Below are 19,186 nucleotides of genomic sequence, written 5' to 3' on the forward strand. Positions count from 1 at the left end.
GTGTGCATCCTGGATTCACCCTGATATTAACTGTAGTGGCCTCATGGGCCTAATTTCATCAGATGGGTGTATTGGCAATGATTTAGCAATCGGATATCCTGCAGTAGGGGCGAAAGAGGGCAGTGACAATTATGCCAGATTCCTAGTCCAGTGGCAGGCAATGCGACTAGTTTCTACACCCTGCTCGTCAGCGCTGGCATGCCAGTGGAATCCTGTTTTCATCTAGTCTCTTTTGTGCATGGGCAAAAGAAAGAGTTAGTTGATGGCTTCCTCCTTCTGATTTGATTGGAGCAAAAGAGATCTGTAGTAGTGGAGGGTGTTGTCTGCCACTAAGCCACAGGCTGATGCACCTGGATCTGAGCAGGCCTGCGGGCTTTCACGTGTGCACTAGGACTCCTTACTGGTCAGCAGGTTATTTGCTGGGTTAGTGCCATAATCTGAGCTGGAAAGCAGACCAGACAACTAGTTCTTGTCTGTTTGTAAACAACTCTGGCCCAAACCTCAGATAAACATTGTTATTCGAAATTATTTCCAGACTTAGATGATTTCCTATGTGCTATCTGTGACCCTCTCATCAGAGGAGCAGTTGAACAGCTCTTACTCGCAATTTTCAGGTGAAGGAACTGAAGCTTAGTTTAAGTAGCATATTCAGAGTCACATGATTGGTAAATGGTGACAAACATTTAAACACAGGTTTTCAGATTCTGAGTTCAGTGCTTTGAAATGTGACTATTTCTCTACAAGGAGTAGAGAAGCATTGGAGTACCTTTTTTTGTTGTTAATTAAAACATGTATGGATGTGAGAGTTAGACTATAAAGAAAGCTGAGCTCAGAAGAATTGATGCTTTTGAACTGTGGTGTTGGAGAAGACTTTTGAGAGTCCCTTGGACTGCAAGGAGATCCAACCAGTCCATCCTAAAGGAGATCAGTCCTGGGTGTTAGTTGGAAGGACTGATGTTGAAGCTGAAACTCTAATACTTTGGCCACCTGATGCGAAGAGCTGACTCATCTGAAAAGACCCTGATGCTGGGAAAGATTGAAGGCAGGAGGAGAAGGGGACGACAGAGGATGAGATGGTGGGATGGCATCACTGACTCAATGGACTTGGGTTTGGGTGGACTCCAGGAGTTGGTGATGGACAAGGAGGCCTGGTGTGCTGCGGTTCATGGGTTGCAAAGTCGGACACGACTGAGCGACTGAACAGAACTGAATTAAAACAATTTTTTTTTTGGCCACACTGCACAGCTTGTAGGATCTTAGTTCCCTGACCAGGGACTGAACCAGTTCCCTCAGCAGTAAAAGCATGCATTCCTAACCACTGGACTGCCAGGAAATTCCCAGATGCACCTTGAGAAATAGCAGTTAATGCCATGGTGAATTGAAAACATTAAAACTTGAGCTCATTCACAAATGCAGGTATGTTTGAAATTTCAACTCAGTATGTTCTACAGAGCTATTAATAGGCATTCATAAAAAAGGATCTGTGTTCACTTTGGCAAATGGATCAGATAAAGTTAAACAGAATTCTTTGTTGCAGGACTACTGAGACTTTGGAATGAGGTATTTATCACCATGACTTTCTCAGAGGAGGGCAGGTATATGGCCCATCACATACTAATGACTTCAGAGCCCCTTTTTTGTGTGTGGAAATAGAATGCAAAAACCCATTATTTTCTGAAAGCAATGCCAGTGATTAGAAATAAGAACAAGAGGGACTTCCCTGGTGGTCCAGTGGCTATGACTCCACTCCCAATGCAGGGGACCTGGGTTAGATCCCTAGTCAGGGATCTAGGTCCCACATGCCGCAACTAAGAGTCTTCATGCCGGAACTAAAGATCCCGCATGGTGCAACAAAGATCAAAGATCCTGTGTGCTGCAACTAAGACCAGAAACAGCTAAACAAATACTTGTTAAAAAACAACAAGAGGTACATGGAATCCTAAGAAAATGGCCAGGACTGTCAGAGGAAGCAAAGCTTTTGTGGTGCTTGAGCTTTCTGAGGGGGAGATTTAAGGACCACCTACAGCAGTAGTCATCTGGGGTCCTTGTTCAAAATGTTGATTTGTTGACCCCAATTCCAGGGAATGGGAGGGTGAGTATGGCAGACTGTTTGGTTCAAAAATATGTGTTGCCTTGCATGTGGAAATGTCTGCTTCTCATTCCTTTGGAAGCAGGAATACATCCATAACATGCTACATTAAAAAAGGAGTTCTCAGGGCTGCCAACCTTCCAGGAGAGGTTGAGTAGTATATTTCTCCTACATTAGAAAAAAAAAAAGTCCCTCCCTGGGAGAGTTATACTTCATCTGTTTAATGTCAGACTTAGCCATTACAACTTGGCAGTAAATATTTTGGTGTATATCTGAAAGATTTAAAACAAAAAGCATAACCACAATACCTTGATCACACCTAAACGTTTTGTAAAAATTTCCCAATATCAAATAGTGTTCAGACTCTGCTGTCTCATTATTTTCTCCCTGATGAGCTGTTTGAGTTAGCTATACAGTTTCAAGGTCAACCCAATCATATGGCAGAGTTGGCACTTGAAAAACTGAAGGAGTCAACTGAAGAGATGGCCATGCCACTTCTGTGGGCAGTTCGGTTGGGGAGCATCTGTCTTTTCCTTACAGGATTCCAAGCAGCTGACAAGAAAACCTAACGTACAAGAATCACATAAGCGAGAAGTTACATGAGAGAAACCAGAGGGTGGGAAGTTAGGAAGGACACTGTCAATACACACCACCGTGACTGACACACCTTGGGCAGAGCACACACTTTAAGCTTCTCAGTAGCCAAGGCAGAGAAGCCTGGTCAGATCCAGCACCCACAACGTCCATAAGATTAACTCCAGGTACAGGAAGAACAATTCTTGGCACCAAGATCAGGTGAGAATTTCTTAGAAGAATCCTTTTATAAAAATGATACTGTGAAGTATTCTGATAATAAACACGACGACAGATGTTCTGGGGTGTGCCCAAACACCAGACTCCACAAGGTGTTTGTCTAAAGCTAGAAAGCAGTTGAATGCATTCACACATTGTGTGAGTATGGAATATATACCTTATGTGAGTATGTTCACAGAGGCACTGTTATTCTAGGATCCTGGTGCCATGCACCTGGAAATAGATCCCAATTTGCCTGGCAGAGGTCCGGTTTACGCCCCTGAACCTGGCCTTTCACTCCAATAAAACATACTGTTATCTTACCTGGAAAGCACCTGGCAGACACCCTCCCCAACTCACCCTGTTCCATAGATGCACAAAATTTCTCAGGCCTACATGATAGAGACTCTCCTAGTATTTAGCTGAGTCTCTCCTGGTGGATTATCCACACCCCTACCCAGATTCCTGGAGCTGAGTAAACACTTGTTTATGCTAACACCTGTATGAACCTGATCATTTGTATGCAAGTGAACAAACCAGACAGGTTTATATATGCTATAAGTACCAGAGGGCTACACCTTAAAGTCTGGAAAATCCCTGTTGTAGTACAATTCAGGAAAGGCAGTTATGCAAAGAACTGTCTCTTTTCAAGCTGGGGGATAACTCTGATCTGGCTTCCTGAAGGAGACCCAAGGGCAGCTAGGATTTTTCTTAGGAAGCCAGGAATTCTAGTACAGTACATGAATACATAGGAGGCTACTGCTGCCTTCATTCCACCTCTGATAATCTCATTCCCAGAAGACCCTCTGAGGGACCATTCTGTTTCCAGTTCTCAGTCCATGTGGTTCTGGTGAAGCTGAGCACACTTGGGGAGTGTATGACCAGGTTTAAGCCAGTCAGTATGCCATATTTCTTTGCCCTAGTGATTGATTCAGGGGCGGATTTGTGCCCAGCTAGATGCTTTTGCCAGGAATTTTTGGAAAAAGGCTTGATGCTAAGAGGATGTGATGTGAGTTGACATGACCATCTAGTTACCATGTGACACCTGAGTCAGCAGGAGGCAGAATGTCATGATCAGAAGCAAGTCTTGATTATGTCCTAAGTGCCTCAATGCAGCTGTGTCTCAAATCAGAATTACTTGGACTTTTAGATTATATGAGCTATTTTTGCCTAATAAAAATGAATTGGGTTTCCTATTACTTGTAACATAAAAGACTTTACTGGTACAATGATGAAAACTCCAAATCCTATGCCTCCTAAACATGGCCAAGACAGATGGGCTATATTTCAAAGCAGAAATTACCAGTTAACCATCAGAGGCAGAGAAAAACTTCTATAATATACACATGGAACATTTTGAGGACTATCTGTGGAAAATCTATCATTTGGAAGTTGCAAAATGTAGCATGACCAAACTTTCATGCGATTGTTGGCACTGAGCTAGATACTAGATGCCATCTCAAGAAACAATGTTTTAATTAGTAGTTATTTTAGGCCATTCTTTCTGAAATAGTTAATTAGGACAGATAAGATAGTCCATGGAGACCATTCCTAGTTTGTGGCAATAAAACCACTCACTAACATCTAGGGTATTACTTAGATGCTTTCTGTAGTAGAAGTCTTTGAAAGCAAAATGACCCATTAGAGACAGTTGGGCTAAGAGAACTTTCTGAGGCAGATGAACTAATTCTCATCAAGCAGAGCTAAACTCTAATGGTCTTAAATGGTCCATGTGGTTGAAAAACCACTGAGCTGGGAATTAGAAAGCCTAAAGTCTAGTTTCAATTCTGATAATAAATTAGCCCGTTCAGTCTGACCAAGTCCTTTCAACTTCCATAGGCTGTTTTTGTTTTTAGTTTTCTATAAAATAAAGAATTTAGATGATTAAGTCTCCTCTAGCTTTAAGATTATGATCTGGTAATTTCCACATGGCCATTACATTCTCTCTGTAAACAGGAAGTCCTCATCATATAAATGGTAGTTTATAAAATATAGAAATCAGGGACTTCACTGATAATGGTTAAGATCCAAGCCTCCAATGCAGGGGGCATAGGTTTGTTCCATGATTGAAATTAAGATCCCAGATGCTGCACAGTTCAGTTCAGTCGCTCAGTCGTGTCCAACTCTGCGAACCCACGAATCGCAGCACGCCAGGCCTCCCTGTCCATCACCATCTCCCGGAGTTCACTCAGACTCACGTCCATCTAGTCCATGATGCCATCCAGCCATCTCATCCTTGGTCATCCCCTTCTCCTCCTGCCCCCAATCCCTCCCAGCATCAGAGTCTTTTCCAATGAGTCAACTCTTCGCATAAGGTGGCCAAAGTACTGGAGCTTCAGCTTTAGCATCATTCCTTCCAAAGAAATCCCAGGGTTGATCTCCTTCAGAATGGACTGGTTGGATCTCCTTGCAGTCCAAGGGACTCTCAAGAGTCTTCTCCAACACCACAGTTCAAAAGCATCAATTCTTCAGCGCTCAGCCTTCTTCACAGTCCAACTCTCACATCCCTACATGACCACTGGAAAAACCATAGCCTTGACTAGATGGACCTTAGTTGGCAAAGTAATGTCTCTGCTTTTTAATATACTATCTAGGTTGGTCATAACTTTTCTTCCAAGGAGTAAGCGTCTCTTAATTTCATGGCTGCAATCACCATCTGCAGTGATTTTGAAGCCCAAAAAAATAAAGTCTGACACTGTTTCTACTGTTTCCCCATCTATTTGCCATGAAGTGATGGGACCAGATGCCATGATCTTCGTTTTCTGAATGTTGAGCTTTAAGCCAACTTTTTCACTCTGCTCTTTCACTTTCATCAAGAGGCTTTTTAGCGCCTCTTCACTTTCTGCCATAAGGGTGGTGTCATCTGCATATCTGAGGTGATTGATATTTCTCCTGGCAATCTTGATTCCAGCTTGTGTTTCTTCTAGTCCAGCATTTCTCATGATGTAGTCTGCATATAAGTTAAATAAGCACGGTGATGCTGCACAGTGTGACCAAAATAAATATAAATAAAGAAGGGTCAGTATCATTAAGAATTAAAACTATAAAGCATGGTGTTCACATATACATCACTCAGTGGGAACTTTGCTTTGAGTTGTAATATGATGCGTTTTCTCAGATGCTTCCAGTGTAACAATAGAGACAGATTACAGTTTAACTAAATCAGTGTTAAATCACAGAAGCAGCACACAGGTTCTGAGTTTGCAGGAGGACAATACTGAAGTTGGGTTGTGAATTTAGAGAAGCCTTAGAGCTGACATAAGGATATTTTAAAGGATCAGTGGAGAGTTTTAGGCAGAGATGATCATGTAAGGAACCCTGTTTTCCTTACAGAAATAAAGGGAATAGTTGGAAAATGTGTATGTGTAAGTTCTGATTTTCCCCCTGGTGGATTTGCTCTATGAGCTATTGACAGCAAACATTGATTGCATGTCCTATGTTGTAGGCTACCTTACATGTTCTCACATTTAATAAAAACTTTAAACTTCATCTTACAACTAAGATTAAATGACAGCTAGGAAAGGCAAAGTGAGGATTCCAAATTCTACTTGTCTCCAAAGCCTTTGATTTTTCCACGGCCATCATTTCTCTCCAGGAATGAGAATTTGCTTCACAGCTCTAAAATACATAGAGTCTGAACCCTCTCACTTCCCTCCAATTAGCTGCCTACCCATTAATCATTTCCTCTACTCCAGCCTATCAGCTAGTGGAATCTTTCTCAAGTAGGTTACTGGAATTTTCTGTAGCACATTTCCAACGCAGTTTTTTAGGACATGCCCTTAGATATTCTGATTCGGGATTGGATTGGAGGTCAGCATTGTGGCTCAGTGGGTAAAGCGTCTGTCTACAATGCGGGAGACCTGGGTTCGATCCCTGGGTTTGGAAGATCCCCTGGAGAAGGAAATGGCACCCCAGTCCAGTACTCTTGCCTGGAAAATCCCATGGACTGAGAAGCCTGGTAAGCTACAGTCCATGGGGTCGCAAAGAGTAGGACACGACTGAGCGACTTTCCCATTCCCATTTAAAACGTGGGTCGTGAAACTGGAGGAAACACTGGGCCAATGTCCTAACAGAGCTACCCATTTCTAATTTATTTCAATCTATTCGTCCTTCTCAGCGTTACTCTCAGGGTTTCTGGAGACTTCCATACCGGTTTCCATAGTTTTTATTTACTGCTAATTATAAACTTTTTTTGATTTTGTTTTTAGTTTGGCTGCCCCCAGTCTTAGCTGCGGCATGGAAGACCTAGTTCCCGGACCAGGGATGCAACCCAGGCGCCCTGCATTAAGAATGCCAAGTCCCAGCCTCTGGACCACCAGGGAAGACCCCAAACACCACTGCTTATCGTGCATTTACTCATTTACTCCCAGGACACCCTCGCCTCTCCCCTCTGGGACAGAAACTCATGAAAGAGACTAAAACTGCAATGCCTGGCCGCACGATAGGCGCCCAATATTTACTGAACCACAAAATCCACTAGGTAGTTACAATTATCCTCCAATCGGAAAATGTGGAGGAGACTAAAAGAACACACCTGGGATACCTTACAACTTAATGTTAATTTGGGATGCACTGCTTCCTTGCCCACCGCGTACCGCAGGAGGCGACAAACTCTCGGACCAGCGGTCTGTTGCCAAGCTCAACCTTCCAGTAGCATGCTGCCGCCCTCCGGGCCACCCCAAACTCCTAAGGCCACTCAGAACCCAGGTCCGCTGCTCTAAAAAGGAAGAGAAGCGCGCCTGTCCCTCCAATATGGCGGAGCCGATCACATGGGTCTGGGGCGGGGCTGAAACGTAGATCACGTGGCTCGGAGGGGGGTGGTTACGGGGGCGTGGCCGTAACACGGCGGAACCTCGTAGATCCAGGTTCCTCACGGGCCACGCCCCCCAGCCCCTTTGGGGGCTGGTGCGCGGCGGAGGGGTGGAGCCTTCCTCGTGACCTTTCACCCCAGCATGGCAGCGCCCGTGGGACCGGTGAAGTTCTGGCGACCTGGTAAGGCCCTTGGCGGAATGCTGGGCAGATGCGGCGGCCCGACTTCGGTCTTGGCTCCACGGCTAGCCTGCTGGGGCCTGCGGACCTGCTTGCAGCCCTGACCTCGGCGGGTTGGCCATTGCCGCGCTGGTGGCCTCGGAAGATTAGGCGTGCACAGTGGTCCCGAGGGATTCAGGGATCCGCCCCCAGCCTGGGCAGAAATTCTCTGTGACCTCGTTACAGCCTCTCAGCCTCCCCGGGCCTCGTTTTCCTCACTCCTGGTGCCTGTCTTGCCCAACCCGTGAGATGGGGAAAAGCTGAAGCGCCCACGCGTGTCCTTTTACCGCCCTGGGGCTACGCTGGGACTGGACAGGTGGTGCTGCTCTGGGTTTAGGAGTTCAGCTTAGGAAATCAGACTGCCTGGATTCGAATTCTAAGCTCTGCCGTAGAGTAGTAGAGTTCCTCTGAACAAGTTCCTTAGCCTTAGCCTTCTCATCTGTGAAATGGGAGGAATAATAACACCTATCATGTGGGCTAGAATAAGGAGAACGTGCGCGCGTTGTTTCACGTAGAGTAAGTGCTCGTTAAAAGGGAAAGTATCTTAGTCTGTTTTAGGGTACTTTTTGTCCACCCCGCGTGTCTGCCAGAAGTGAACACTCTCCGTGTTGGCTGTCACCCACTTCCCGTCTTGCAGGCTAACACAATCTCAGCCGTCAAATGGTTTGCTTGTTTTGTTTGAATTTACTCATTAATCAAGATTTCGTTGAATGTTTACGTACCAGACCCTCCCTCCCCTTCCATCAGTTTCTTGTGAAAAACAAAAATTTCTCAATCATTGCCAACTTACTTTTGTCCACCACTTGAACCTCTGTAGGTCTAGATGTGTAAAGTATATTGCAGCAAAAATGAAATAAGACAGAGAAGGGTAATATAGGGGAAGGTTTTCAAGGGTATTTTAGAGTGATTCCCTGAAATTCTGACCATGCATATCAGTGATGCGGAAGAAAACCCAAGCAAGGGATGTGTTAATTCTTTTTTAAAATCTTTAGTTTGTCACTTAACGAGTTTTATGATTCTGTGATTGAGCATTTCAAGTCCTCAGCCAATTATCCATTCTGAGTTTTATGTGCAGCCAAAACTAAGATCCAGTTAGGTAATGAGATAACTCTCTCTTTTATATCTTTGAGCCTTTAATAACAGGTCAGAGTGTTAAGTACAATAAAGGCCTGAATAAATTGTTGAAAATCAGGGCAAGATACTCTTTTGGTTAAAGAACATGGGATTACTCCCAGAGTTCTGTTCCATTGTTTAGTTCTTTCACTGAAGTTTTACTTACTGAACCCCTAGCCTTGTGGTCAGGAGACAAATATGGATGACAAGGCTCTGCTCTCAAGATTTATGCTTTCTCTCTCTCAATTGTAATATGAAGTTGGATATCCTCTTTAAGAGATTTTAAAGTGAGACAGAAAAAGGGAGTGTAAGGAAGAGGAGCTCTACTAGGATCAGACTGTCGAGACTATCCTGACTGCCGTTTTCTAACTTGGTGATTTGGGAAAAGCACAGTTACTCTATCTGTAAAATGGGCAAAGCACCTGCCCAGAGGATTGTTTTGATGATTCAGTGAGAATACATGTCAAGCTCTTAGCCCTAGATACATATTTAACTATTATATCATGGGATTATTGGAGAGAGGAGGGCTTCCCTGGTGGCTCAGACGGTAAAATGCAGGAGACTTGGGTTCAGTCCCTGGGTTGGGAAGATCCCTTGGAGAAGGGAATGGCTACTCACTCGGGTATTCTTGCGTGGAGAATTCAGTTGTCAGAGGAGCCTGGCAGGCTCCAGTCCATGGGTCACAAAGAGTTGGCTGAACGAGTAAGCGCACACACAGATAGACGAGAGGGAGAGGTTGAATGTGTGGAAAAGATATCTTTCATCAAGACAGTGATATTTTTTGAGGTGAACGCTGAAGCACAAGTAAGGCTTTGTGCCGTGGAGAGGTAGGAGAATGGAACTTTAAAGTGTGTAGCATGAACAAAAGCAGAGTGGGGTGGTGCCTCAGCAGTGTCCAAAACACCAAAATAATTGAGTAGCATGGGGATGCTTAGTGGTAGGGTATGTTTGGGGGCGGGGCTTCCCAGGTAGCTCAGTGGTAAAGAATCTGCCTGCCAACATAGGAAACACAGGTTCATTCGATCTCTGAGTTGGAAAGATCCCCTGGAGAAGGAGATGACTACCCATTCCAGTATTGCCTGGAAAATGCCATGGGCAGATGAGCCTGGCAGACTGCAGTCCATGGGGTCACAGAGAGTTAGATACAACTTAGCAACTAAACAACAACACAGCATGGGGCATGGTGGGACGTGAAGCCAGAATGGTGAGTAGGGGCCTCACTGTGAGTAGTCTCCATGTAGGAATTCGGATTTCGCTGTTTTTAAGCAGGAGGTAACATGATCTAGTTTATTTTTGGAAGATAACTGGCATTGATGTGCACAGTGCTTAGGGGAGGAAGTTAGGGTCAGGGACACCCTTATGAGAAGGTGCTACTAAAACCGAGGAGGGATATTGAAAACTGCAGTTCTGGCGTGTGAGCAGTAGGGAGGGACCTAATTGGAGAGACATTTTAGAGGCAGATATAGAGGAAGGTGAAGTCAGTAATGACTCAAATTTCTGGGTTTGGTGACTGTCTAGGTAAGTGGTTCTCAAATTTTGCTGTGTAGTTGAATCACTTGGGAAGCTTTTAAAAAGTCCTCCTATTCAGTTTTGCTCCATGGTGATAGATGAGAAGTTTAGAGGGGCTCAGAACCAGGCATCAGTATTTTTTAAAGATCTCCAGGTGATTCCAGTATGCATTAACGTTTGGGAACCCCTGGTCCAGGTAAACTGTTTTGTCATTAATTGTAATGAATTTGGTGACACTTACTGGACACTTTGTGCTAGTCACTTTTACTTACTTACATCATCTTATTAAGTGGTCATGATGTCTTGTGATGGAGGTATTACTCTCGTTTTACAGATGAGGAAACTGAAGTTGAAGATGTGAAAATAGGATACGAGAAATACACAGTGAAGGTCAGGGAAGTGACTGAGACTGGTTGTAAGGGTAGAGGAACATGTGTCCTGCAGGCTGGGAGTCACAAGCTCAGGTAGCTACAGGGGCCTTTTGGACAGTCTAAATCAGTGAAGCGGCCAGCTGGAAGCAGTAAGGGGAGGTAGGAACTGTGGCAAACTCAAGTGTGACGATTGGCCTGAAGCATACAATATCCTGTCTAAAGCAGGAAGCTGTGAGTGGTCCCACCCAGAGGTTGTCACATGGCCTCAACACCCAGATTAGAATGGTCAATTTTTACATGTTTTAAATGAACGATTTCAAACATTTTAACGATGGCATGTTTGGGGACCTCATAGTTTGTGATCTCTACCATTTTGTGATCTCTTCCTTAAGATCTTTGTATGAGCTGCTGAGTTTTGTGTAGAAAAAAAAAATTGACTTGATTTTTTTAGTCCAAGTGAATCAGAAGGGCCTGGCCATTTTCCTTCCTTCATCCAACAGATATTTAATGATAAATCAGTGTTTGACCACGTGTCTGGCAAGCACTTTATAGCAACAGCTTTGAAGAGTTTTTGATCTGATACACAGCAAGAAATGTGCCATGATCCAGCACGCACGCACTTGTGCACGCACGCACACACACACACACACACAATTGAAGAGGGTTGTGCAAAAACAACAGTGCTTTTTGGAATGCACTCTGATACTTTCTGTTTTATTTCTAGTTTAGCATGAACAAAGGCAGAGTGGGATGGCACCTCAGCAGTATCCAAAACACCAAAATAATTGAGTTGCATAGCATATTAAAGAAGTTCATGAGTTTTATAATCCATTGATGGATCACCACTTAAACTGAAAAATTGGGTTAAAAGGAATGCTGAAGAGGGGGAGGGGGTGTGCTGTTATCAACCTTGTTTTATAGATGGGGAGGTGAAGGCCTTTATAATTTATAAGAATTACAAACTTGTTACTCATTTAAGCACTGAGAATATTCCCAAGGGAAAAACAAACCCTAGGCAGCCAGAATGGACCATGGGATGTATAGACAGCGAGGAAGCAGTCCTAGTTTGGCTGAATGGAGTCTTTTGTATGGAGGAGACATGCTCCTCATTGATTGACAGCAGCTGTTCTTGTAAAAGACCTCATAACCGCATGTACCGAGGTGAACTTGGCTATAGGTTAGAGATAGGAGGGGTGGGGTAGTCAGGAAGACACCTGGGTGGATTAAATCTTGGAGTGGGAGGAGGTGAGACGTTGTAGGAGCAATGTTAAAAGATTCTAAGTGCGCTATAAAGGTTTAAAATGTGTTGAAAAGAAGAGAATTCAGGATAAAAGCAGAGCTGATGAGGATAAGCTGTTTCTTTGCTCTAGTTTTCTTGAGTGAAGATCACAAGGAATTAATCCGATGTAGCGATAGCAGCAGCAGCGATAATAAGGGGAGAAAGGAAAGGAAATGTGCCTCTTTGAGTGCTGGCTTTGTTCCAAGTCCTGTTCTGTCTTTTATCTTGTTGAAAGGAAGGTCAACATTTTGGCAAAAACGATATAGTAGTGCCCATTTACCTGATTTTTGACGGTCTTGGACCTCTGGAACACAACTATGTTCCTAGAAACGAATGGAAAAGGGATCAAAGAACTACAGCGGTGATCCTGAATTTAGCTCTGGGGGTGGTCTCTGGACCTCCAGCGTTTTTGTGTTCTCATAAATTACTCTCCGGTGTATTTTTCAGGAGATGGAGTTCATAGCCTCTATTAGATTGTCAGGGGGGTTTGGGACCCTTCAAAAAATGTAAAAGTAAATCACTGGGCTAAGTATTCTGATCACAAAACCTTTGCACTTTTACATAGCATCATGGATTATGCATTCAGAAAACCTGAGTGATGATAGTATTGGGTAATTATTCTTGGAGTACCCCTCACAGAGGGCTGTGAACTTCTAGGGAGGTTATTCATTCCCAAAGGTGACAGTCTCTTGTGCTGAAGAAGTCTTATTTTTAGAGATACCTTCCTTATGTTGAATTGAATTCTGAACCCTGTACCATTTACTTCAACTCTTGAGTCCTCTCTTGGGATGTGTGAACAATTGGGTGTGACAAATTACAGAGGCTGATCATAAAAATGGAACCCATGTTACTCCTCAGGCATTTTCCTTTTCAGGCTAAAAATCCATAGGACCTCAAACAGTTTTTCAAACAGGCAGCATGTGGCTTCCATATTCTTTTCCTCCCTGAGCCCCAGTTGGTTACTGTTCTTAACCAAGAAGCCACTGTGGTAGGACTTGCTGGGTGGTCCAGTGGCCAAGACTCCCTGCTCCCAATGGAGGGGAGCCCAGGTTCAATCTCTGGTCAAGGAACTAGATCCCACATACTGCAGTTAAAGATCCTGCATGCTGCAGTGAAGATCCTGCATGCTGCAACCAAGACCCAGCACAGCCAAATAAATAATTAAAAAAAGAAGCCATTGTGGGTATCTGGTGCTTAATCTGCTCAGCACAGTAGACCAGCACTTCCTTCCCAACCACTTCAGTTCTGTGACTCAAATAGAAGCTGCCAATTATTGTAGCCCATTCCAGGGCCATGGTTGAATGGATCAGGGTCGGGGGGAGGTGGGGGGCAATGGCCTTAGACTAGGGGAAAGAAAGCCGTCCCCACCTTCCAAATAGCACACACCTGGGACTCCCGGTCCCCCTCCCTGGGTCTTTCTCCATCACCACTTCATGCTCTAAGTCTTCTTCCTTTGGAAGGAAGATTAAGAGAAGCAAGTCAGCTGCTCAAAGGTGGGGCCTGTATCCGTAGTGTTCACTGCTGTGTCTCTGGCACAGCCATCTTTGTTCAGTGGATGAGTGAGTGAATGATTGGTGGAGGAACTGTGAGCCTGAGCTCTGGCATTGGCTGCAGCCTTGATTCCAGCTCCTGTTGAGAACCCAGCCCCAGGAACTGAAAGGAGCTTTTTAAGAGGAGCAGAGAAAGAAGGAGAAAGGCCAGGCAGTGTTTGAGTCCCTGGTACCCCTTGACCTTGAGCCTTGCTGCCATCCTATGGTGTTAGGATTCTTTGTTTGCTTCAGCTAATTCCGGGTGGGTTCCCACCACTTTTACTAAGAGTTTGGTAATAATCCCAGCCTGATGACCAGAACGCAATACCTTGTCCTCCGTCACCTACAGTTGTGTGTAAACAATTTGGAGCCCAATGGGACTGCCATCTCCTTTGTTCTTGACACCAGCGTGATGTTTTTCTGTAGTCCCACAGGTACTTTTCTAAATGTTTTCCTGAAATTTCTCTTCATGGTTTGAAATAAAAACGCATGGCTTCCATTGTATATCTTCGTCTTTGAATTTGTAATTTTCTCATGATTTTCCTGTTCCTTGTATCAGAGAATCTGAAAAAAAAAAAAAAACCACCAAAAACATTTCTGTTGCAGGTACTGAGGGGCCAGGTGTCAGCATCTCTGAAGAGAGACAAAGTCTAGCTGAAAACTCGGCAACAACTGTTGTTTACAACCCTTATGCTGCCCTTTCTATAGAGCAGCAGAGGCAGAAGCTGCCAGTGTTCAAGGTACATTGAATAAGCATGTTCAGTCGTTGGCCCGAAGCAGCCTGCGGTAGCTTTATACTTGGCACTGAAGTGAATGTTCCTCTTACTGTTAATGATCCTTTAGAATGCAGTGAGCTCAGAGATGGCCTATCTGAAGGGTGTCTTTAGAATGCTTGTGTGTTAATCTTAGAAATCTGGAAAGTCCTTAAGGTTTTTTTCAATTAGATCTTACATATTGGAAAAACTGGAAGAAATGAAGTGACATTCTTCTTTTCCCCTCTTTGCTTTCAATTATGGACAAGTTCAAACATTCAGAAAAGTAGAGAAAAAACAGCACAGTGAACTTTCCTGGATCCATTTTCAGTAGATTACTGGCATATGGCCAATTTTAGCTTTCTTTTTAAGGCATATTTTTTGACACGAGATTAATTAGAAATACCAAGTTCTTTTCCAGGGAAGGCGATGGCACCCCACTCCAGTACTCTTGCCTGGAGAATCCCAGGGATGGAGGAGCCTGGTAGGCTGCAGTCCAGGGGATTGCGAAGAGTCGGACACGACTGAGCGACTTCGCTTTCCCTTTTCACTTTCGTGCATTGGAGAAGGAAATGGCAACCCACTCCAGCGTTCTTGCCTGGAGAATCCCAGGGATGGGGGAGCCTGGTGGGCTGCCGTCTATGGAGTCGCACAGAGTCGGACACGACTTAGCTGCAGCAGCAGCAGCAGGTGGTTTCTGTTGAAGAGGTTAACTCCCACGGGGAGAGTGATGGCATTTGGGTGTGGTTATTACATACCACGTGCACATCCAGATGCATGATTTTATTAGTCTCATGAAATGGACTCACACTCATCTGTAAGAAACCGAAGTGTTAAACTAGAAATCAGAGTATATTCATTTTCAGTTAGCCATGGTTCTCCGGTACAGAGAATACAGTCCATGAACACGCTTTCTCCCCATTGCCAAGTCCACATGGACAGTCAAGTTGTAATCAGAAAGTGGGCTCAGAGCTAAAGGTGGATTAGATACAGTTGAAGGATATTTATTTCCTGTAGCCCCTGATGTAGGGTAAGGAAGTCCTGCTGCCTCGTATGAGGCCCCTGGAACGACTCAAGTAGGTGGGGCCCCCAGCACTGGTGTCTATCTTTTCTCCTGCACAGTGTTGGGTGAAAGCCGTCAGGTTCTTGCACTTAGAGAGTTTCTTTGTCTAGACTGTGCTAAAAATTCCTCTTTGATTAATATGTTCTTTCTCCAAATGGATTTGAAGCAGCTGCCTTCTGAATGTAGCCAAGTCACCTCCATCAGACTTTTCTGTGACCCTAGACATTTTAGTCACTCCCCTGCTGACAATCTCTGGGTTTCTTCTCTAGATGATTAACCTCAGCCATCATATGTGAATGTAAAGCAGTTTGACCCTCAGAAGATAAGATTATAGGTTCAGCATGGAGGGATACAGTTGGAGTTGGGATGAAGTGTCTAGACTTGAGCTAGACTTCAGAGTTCAAAGGCAGTTTTCATCATTTGTGTCCTGTGTGACCTTACTTCAGCACCCGAGCTTCTGTTTCCTCTCTGTAATATTGGACCTACCTCATAGGATTGTTATGAGGACCAGATGCCATAATCCACATGGAGCATTATTTAGTAAAATACCTGACATGTAATACACATTTAAGTACAAGGATAATTATTGTTTACTGAGTATTTACTTTTCTGGACTCTTCTTCATCCACCAGCTGTACTTGTAAAATATAATAAATGAAACAACAGATTAGGAAAAAAAAAAGGATGGTAACATATTGATGAAATTAAAAATGGTAAGATGAGAGGTATGTTATTGATAAAAATCAAAGCAGAGTTTAAGCACAGTTGTGATCTCATAAGATGTTAACGATAAATCTAGGGCTTCCCTGGTGGCTCAGCTGTTAAAGAATCTGCAGCGATGCAGGAGGCTCAGCTTCGATCCCTGGTTCTGGAGGATCCCCTGGAGGAGGAAATGGCATCCCACTCCAGTATCCTTGCCCGGAGAATCCCATGGACAGGGTAGCCTGGCAGGCTACAGTCCATGAGGTCGCACAGAGTTGGACATGACCAAAGTGACCTGGTACAGCACAGGAGATGAAAACGATAAAAGTTACTCATTCGCCACCACACCCCCGTTAAAACTTAAAGTGAAAGTAGCTTTAAAGATAGAAGTTGAAACTAAAGCAGCAGTAAATCTAAGGCTCATCCTCCTTTTCCCCAGTGCCATTTCAAGGCGGCATTCCAGTTGGCTGCCTCCCATGGGCTGTCATTTTCTCTGGGCCCTGGACACTGCAATGCAAGCTTGTATTCTTATTCCATTAAACCCAAACCTTGCTGAAGCTCAGTCTGGTCCTCTGCACTAGCTCTCCTCGATTTCCCTGCCTGTACCTGTTCATGGTACCATCATTTCCCCAGTCTCTAAACTGGAAATCTTGTCATCTCTTGAATGTCACACATCATTTTGTGTGCAAATATCCATTTGCAGTGCTTCATATTTAGCCTATGAAGTAAATTAATGCCTTCAGTTTCTTCACGCTTAAATCACTCTGGTATACCACTGCCCAGTTTTCTTGCAGCACAGCACATACTGCCTCCTAGGTAAAACCCAGACTGACTCTGCGTTGAAAGCCCTCACTACATACACCTCTTGTGTTAATAAATAAATTCATTTCCAAATCAAACCTGGAGCCTTTCATGGGCTTTTTCTAGCACCTCTTGAATCGAGTTCATATAGTTTGCTTATTTCTATCTTCTTATGTTATTTCCGTCTGTCTATATTCAGTGTCTTTCAGTTGTCTTTGACCACCCACCCGTTCATCCATTCATCCATTCAGCAGATAGATTGACAAGATATCAGGTACAAAATGGCTGCAAAGAACCCAAACCTTTCCCTGCCTAAAACTAACCCAAAAGAAAGTGCAGAGTCCAGGCAATCGACAGGAAAGCATCGAGATGAGTCATGAGACTGCTTGCAGCAGAATCTCCTTTGGGTGTTTGCAGAAATGCCAAATTCCTGGACTTTACCATAGCCCTGCTGAGTCAGAAACCCTGAGGATAGAGCTAGGAATCTTTATTTTTAACAAATAGTTAAATATCAGTTTAATATCTGTTAAATAGATAATAAAAATTCCTAAAAGATTTTTACACTAAAACTGGAGAATTACATATTTAGACCCTGCTGCTGCTGCTAAGTCGCTTTAGTTGTGTCCGACTCTGTGCAGCCCCATAGGCAGCAGCCCACCAGGCTCCCCTGTCCCTGGGATTCTCCAGGCAAGAATACTGGAGTGGGCTGCCATTTCCTTCTCCTATTTAGACCCTAAGTAATGCTAAATTGGAACCCCCAAACAGCCCCAGTACCTTATTTAAGCAATAAGGCAGCATCGTGCGTGTCAGTCTTCTGTGGAGTCAGATGAGTTGAACGGTGGTGAGAGTAAGAATTTGGCAGATTTTTACTGAAAACTGGGAATTTATGGAACAACATCATGACTTTCCAGATCATTGAGTGAGTCTGTAATCAAATGTGGGTACAAAAAATACATTCTGAAACTGAGTACATGGGATCTTGGAGTTGTCTGTGACTTTCCAGTGGCCAAACTAGCATTTCTGCTCCCACTGAATGGGTAAAGGAAGGCCCAGTTAAAATATAGATGTAACGTGTAGTTGCTTTATTGTGCACTTGTCTGTAGAGGTAGAGATGAAAGCATATTCTTTTTATTTTCACCAGCTAGTAAATGAAAAATAAGGTGATACATGCATATTGCACAAAGTTAAAGGGGTTCCTCATATGCCTGCTCCCTGCCCCCCGCTTTCTTCCCCTCCCTGGAGACAGTACAGTTACCAGTGCCTTGTTTTGCTTTTCCCCAAAGTAGTTTATATGTAAAGAAGCATATATGTATTTACCCTTTTTTAAAAAACATAAATAGTAATGTATTATCACACTGTCCTGCATTTTGCTTTCTTACCATTGCAGACCTCATTGACCATTCTGCATCAGTACAAATAGGCATTTGTTCTTTTTAACGACTACATGTTATTCCCTTATTGGAGTCTTTTCATAACTGTTCAATCACTCCCCTGTTGATAAACATATGGGCTGTTTGGATTTTTGGCACTTACAAACAACACTGCAATGAGTATGCTTGTATATACATCTTTGTTCACATGTATCAGGATAACTTCTTAAAAGTAGAATGCTTGAATCCAGGAGTATGTGCATTATATATTTTGATAAGTTGTTATATTCAGTTGCAATTGTGTTGCCTTGTACTGATACCAACAGTACCTGAGATACATTTCGGTAGTTCTTTTTGAATATGTCCTTTCCTTTGGCAAATAGCTCATTTCCTAATGTTTAAATATCTTTGTTTAGGTCTTTTGAGAAAATGTATGTCTATTTACACTGTTTGGTTGTATTTCTTTTCAGCTGAGAAATCACATATTATACTTGATAGAAAACTATCAGACAGTAGTGATCGTTGGAGAAACAGGATGTGGGAAAAGCACACAGATTCCACAAGTGAGTATATATTTATTTGTTTTTGCGACACTTTCTCTCTCTCTTTTTGGCTGCTCTGGGTCTTCATTACTGCACACGGGCTTTCTCTAGTTGCAGCAAGTGGGGCTCCTGTCCAGCTATGGTGCACGGGCTTCTCATTGCAATGGCTTCTCTTTTTATGGAGCACAGGCTTTATAGCACATGGGCTCAGTAATTGTGGCGCATGGGCTTAGCTGCCCCACAGCA

The 19,186-nt window shown here is 43.7% G+C and overlaps 1 protein-coding gene and 1 non-coding gene across 2 annotated transcripts in view; both read left to right on the forward strand.

The window, feature by feature from the left end:
* Positions 1-2,133: 2,133 nt before the first annotated feature.
* On the forward strand, positions 2,134-2,265 carry LOC138417948 (small nucleolar RNA U109). The gene has a single exon (XR_011248363.1). It is a non-coding gene; the product is annotated as a small nucleolar RNA U109 (small nucleolar RNA).
* The window catches only part of DHX35 (DEAH-box helicase 35), a 73,849-nt gene continuing 56,859 nt past the window's right edge, over positions 2,197-19,186 (forward strand). The window contains exons 1-4 of the mRNA XM_069546975.1: positions 2,197-2,884; positions 7,090-7,873; positions 14,317-14,450; positions 18,869-18,961. Of these exons, the coding sequence (XP_069403076.1) occupies positions 7,834-7,873; positions 14,317-14,450; positions 18,869-18,961 (267 nt within the window). The 5' untranslated portion in view covers positions 2,197-2,884; positions 7,090-7,833. The remainder of the gene's footprint in view (positions 2,885-7,089; positions 7,874-14,316; positions 14,451-18,868; positions 18,962-19,186) is intronic.

This window comes from Ovis canadensis, chromosome 13, assembly GCF_042477335.2.
Source record: "Ovis canadensis isolate MfBH-ARS-UI-01 breed Bighorn chromosome 13, ARS-UI_OviCan_v2, whole genome shotgun sequence".
Lineage (NCBI taxonomy): Eukaryota > Metazoa > Chordata > Mammalia > Artiodactyla > Bovidae > Ovis > Ovis canadensis.